At 35.4% G+C, this 4,425-nt stretch overlaps 1 protein-coding gene across 1 annotated transcript; it reads left to right on the top strand.

The window, feature by feature from the left end:
• The first annotated feature begins 346 nt into the window (after positions 1-346).
• Positions 347-4,425, top strand: LOC107950117 (acetylornithine deacetylase). The gene is made up of 10 exons (XM_016884878.2): positions 347-731; positions 1,659-1,903; positions 2,003-2,111; positions 2,201-2,339; positions 2,791-2,848; positions 2,930-2,947; positions 3,060-3,182; positions 3,271-3,424; positions 3,510-3,543; positions 4,188-4,425. The coding sequence occupies exons 1-10, from the start codon at positions 405-407 to the stop codon at positions 4,289-4,291; spliced, it is 1,311 nt and encodes a 436-aa protein (XP_016740367.2). The 5' UTR covers positions 347-404; the 3' UTR covers positions 4,292-4,425.

The following is a 4,425-nucleotide window of genomic DNA, read 5'->3' as shown; positions in this document are numbered from 1 at the left end:
ATTTCTATTGCGTACCTCATGCTAACAGAATAACCTGACAATTATGTATGGCATGTCACATGTATCTCATGTTAACATATAGAATCAACTTTTAACGATAAAAATAGATGAAAATTTTAATAGAATGATTAATCTACTATTTGATCTAACGTGTAGTGACTAATTTGCCCATTTTTTTAGCATAGGAGACGAAATGCAAACTAATTCCTAATACAAGTGCCTCAATATACTTTTACCACATAAATTTATACCAAACTATAGAACTAAATTTCAAATTCGAATATAGTAAACGGACCAAAATCAAAATTTAACCTTTTATTCTAGTCCTTTTTATGCCAAACGTGGGACGATTACCTTGCAAAACGCAAAACTCTCCCCTGTTTCGTCCTAAGAATCTTTCTCCAATGGCAACTTCGAACTTGAAGCAAACACTAGGCGATCTAAACAAGGAATCCTTCATCTCACTGCTAACCAAAATTATAGGTGAATCCAAGTTCTTACAAAACAACCCACCAGAACTAATCCCGGAAGAAGACAGGGTAATCAAACATGTACTAGATTGTCTGCTTCCTTACAGCACCACAACCGGTGGTCCTTTGATCGTTAACCATGTCACTTATTTCCCTGGTAGAGGCAATCTCATTGTGGAATATCCTGGGACTCAACCTGGAAAGATCTTGTCTTTTGTTGGTATGCATATGGATGTTGTCACCGCTAACCCAAATGATTGGGTACTCCTCTTTTATCCTTTCAATATTTTTATAGATTTTGATTTTGGGTTTCATTTTTCTTCATCATTCAAAACTTGGGTTTTTGTTTAAATGTTTGAATGTTTGAGTTTTAGGGTCATGTTTAATTTCTGGGTTTGGTTTGTAATGTTATGTAATTGTAATCGTGTTGTTTAAGGATTTGGGTGTGTTTTGATTTTGATTAATTCTATGGATTGTGGCTTGAATTAGCTTTTTGCAGCACTTATTTGTGTATATATGTGCTCGGGATGAAGCTAATCCAGCACTTTATAATATATATATGCTTGGGGTGAAGTTAATTTTGTTTAATTTCTAGTGATTTACAGTTTTCATACAATAGGAGCTATGGATTTTGGCTTGAATTAGCGTTTTGCAGCACTTATATAGGTAAGAGTACCATGGTGGCTTTCGAGTCGGATTACATTTTGCCCCTTCTACTAAAAAAATAGTCAAATTAGTCCTTATACACTTTAGATCAAAAGAGCAAAGGGGTCTTTCTATTAAAAATTTCATCCATTTCTGTTGTTAAAAACTAGTCATGTACGTCAATATAGTCAATATAAGGTACAGATGGCACAGTACATGTTAGTTGTTAGTTATATTGTCAGCGTATAAATGGATGAAATTTCTAACTGGACCAATTTGCTCTTCAGCCTTATGTATAAGGATTAATTTGCCCATTGTTTAAGTAGATGGAGCAAAATGCAATCTGGCTCCTAGTATAGGTGCTTTTATGGTACTTTTACCCACTTATATATTTATGTGTATATATATTGTTTGGATGAAGTTAATTTTGTTTAATTTCTAGTGATTTATAGTTTTCATACAATAGGAACTATGATATTGTGTCTTGGATCATTTTTGCTGAATTTTTCTTAGAATGGAAAGTTGATAATGGGGTTTTTATAGGATTTTGATCCTTTCTCGTTGAGCATTGATGGCGATAAGCTTCGTGGCCGTGGAACTACTGATTGTTTGGGACATGTTGCACTTGTGACTGAACTAATGAAGAGACTTGCTGAGACAAAACCGAAGCTAGAATCGACTGTTGTTGCAGTTTTTATAGCTAATGAAGAGAACTCGGCTATATCTGGAGTTGGTGTTGATGCTTTAGTGAAGGATGGTCTGCTTGATAAACTGAAGGGAGGCCCACTGTGCGTAGTTTTCATATTAGTAGATTGAAACATATTCCGGATGGATAATGCTTATTGTTTCTTGTCATTTTTCATATACTAAATCTTTTGATTTTGCAGTTTCTGGATTGATACGGCTGATAAACAACCTTGCATTGGTACCGGTGGTATGATACCGTGGAAACTTCAAGTGACGGGGAAGCTTTTTCACAGTGGTTTACCACACAAGGTATACAATATAAACAAATAGAAATCCTAACTATTCTTGTTTTTCGATTCTCTATGTACTTGTACTTCAAAGATTTTCTTTATCTATAGGCTATAAATGCATTGGAGCTCGGCATGGAAGCACTTAAAGAAATTCAGCTACGGTTTTATAAAGACTTCCCACCCCATCCGGATGAGCAAGTATATGGATTTGCTACACCATCAACCATGAAACCAACGCAATGGAATTGTAAGTTTTAAACTTTAGATGACCTAGTTATAGTAAAAGTATTATGGAGGCTCTTGTACTACGAGTCAGATTGCATTTTGTGTCTTTTACACAAAAAATGAGCAAATTAGTCCCTCTACATTTAGATCAAAGAGCAAATTGGTCATTTCTGTTAAAAAATTCATCTATTTGTATTTTTAAAAACTGACCTGACTGATACAACAACCAGGTAGTTACACGTACCTCATTCTGACAAACATGGACTAGTTTTTATTAGTAAAAACAATGGAACTTTAAACAAAAAGACCAATTTGCTCTTTGATCTAATATAAAGTGGCTAATGTTCCCATTTTTTGAGTAGAATGGTCAAAATGCAATTAGACTCCTAGTAAAAGGGCCTCTTTGATACTTATACCCCTAGTTATTCTCGAGAGTAGAGGTTGTTCATCAATGAAATTCTTCTTACCTGCAGATCCAGGTGGTGGAATCAATCAAATTCCAGGAGAGTGTACAATATCAGGAGATGTCAGGTTTATCCTATTTCCAGAATGTTTATCAAGTCTCTTGACAAAACATGTATTCTTACTAAGACTCTTTTTCTCGGTTTGTAGGTTAACTCCTTTCTACAAGTAAGTAACCCTCGAATTCGATCACATCTTTTACACCTTTCAAGTTATTTACCGGTGGAAGATTATCATTCCGTTTCCGAACAAATTTGCTAGTCCCGATTTTCTATCTCAGTGTAAAAGATGTAATGAATAAGCTTCAAGAATACGTAGATTACATAAACGAAAATCTAAACAAGCTAGACACACGGGGTCCGGTTTCAAAATATATCCTCCATGACGAAAACCTTAGAGGAAGGTATGCCCTCTTTCTGGTTTTTGTGCTAATCTTTCTCATATATAGTTCTATAGGTTTTTTTGAGTTTTACGGCATATTCTCTTTACAGCCTTACTTTGACTTTCGACGAGGCAATGTCCGGTGTTGCTTGTGATCTCAATTCTCGTGGATTCCATGTATTGTGCAAGGCAACTGAAGAGGCTGTTGGACATGTGAAGCCTTACTCAATTACCGGAAGTTTGCCACTCATTCGGGAGCTACAAGTATGATATATCCATAAACATATTAGTAGTTCCTGGCCTTAAATTAAACCGTCATTAGCTAATCTTTTTTTGCTCATTTTGTCAGGATGAAGGTTTTGATGTTCAAACTGCTGGCTACGGTATGAGAACATATTGTGTATTTCATAACCACATTGTGTATTTTCGGTTTAAGTTACTAAAATCTACGGTAGATAGAGAGAGCATTTACGGTATATTGAGGGTTATAAACTAGTTGGCTGATCGTGTACTATATGCTAGATATCAAATTAGTCCTTTTACCATAAAAGTGAACAAAATTTTGAACATTAGCAGGGACGAAGGCAGGCATTGACCTTGGCCCTCCCCTTAATTTTTTATGAAATTATATGTTAGTATAATGGTACATTTGCACTTTGGCCCCCAATAATTTATGATTCGTCCCTGAACATTAGCAGGGATGAACGCAAGTGTGCTTTCCCCCTCCCCCCAACCCTAATAAAAAATGGTAGATTTTCCATTTAGCCTCCTAAATTTTATGAAATTATATGTTAGTATAATGGTACAAATACACTTTGGCCCTCCAATAATTCATGATTCATCGCTGACCCTCCTAAAGCAATTTTCTAGTTTCGTTCCTGAGCTAGTATATGTTCTTGCATTGTTCCATTTCTGACTTTTTGCCAGATTCAACGAAATAAAACCGTTAGAATCTTGCTTCATACTTGTTTATGGTGTTTTACCATGAGAACATTGTTAATGATGTTTCATGCTCGGGTATATGCAGGTTTAATGGCCACGTACCACGCCAAGAACGAGTACTGCCTTCTTTCCGATATGTGCCAAGGTTATCACGTATTTACCGGCATCATCGCTCAGCTAGAGGATTGAAAGATGACAATAGATTAGATATGAACTTTCATAATAGTTTTCTCATCAATAATAATGACATTTGAACTGTTTTTATGAATATGACTATATCATTCAGGTCCCTACTGCACAAAATTTATTGTTAGTTTGTTAAA

Source organism: Gossypium hirsutum, chromosome A03 (genome assembly GCF_007990345.1).
Source record: "Gossypium hirsutum isolate 1008001.06 chromosome A03, Gossypium_hirsutum_v2.1, whole genome shotgun sequence".
In the NCBI taxonomy this organism is placed as follows: Eukaryota; Viridiplantae; Streptophyta; class Magnoliopsida; order Malvales; family Malvaceae; genus Gossypium; species Gossypium hirsutum.
This window is presented reverse-complemented; position numbering and strand designations above follow the sequence as displayed.

Bases quoted from the DNA above. Each gene is read 5' to 3' on its own strand.
- LOC107950117 (XM_016884878.2), top strand. From the start codon at position 405: ATGGCAACTTCGAACTTGAAGCAAACACTAGGCGATCTAAACAAGGAA. The intron at 2,340-2,790 runs GTAAGTTTTAAA...TCTTACCTGCAG, and splicing joins GAAACCAACGCAATGGAATT to ATCCAGGTGGTGGAATCAAT. The intron at 3,544-4,187 runs GTATGAGAACAT...GGGTATATGCAG, and splicing joins TGTTCAAACTGCTGGCTACG to GTTTAATGGCCACGTACCAC.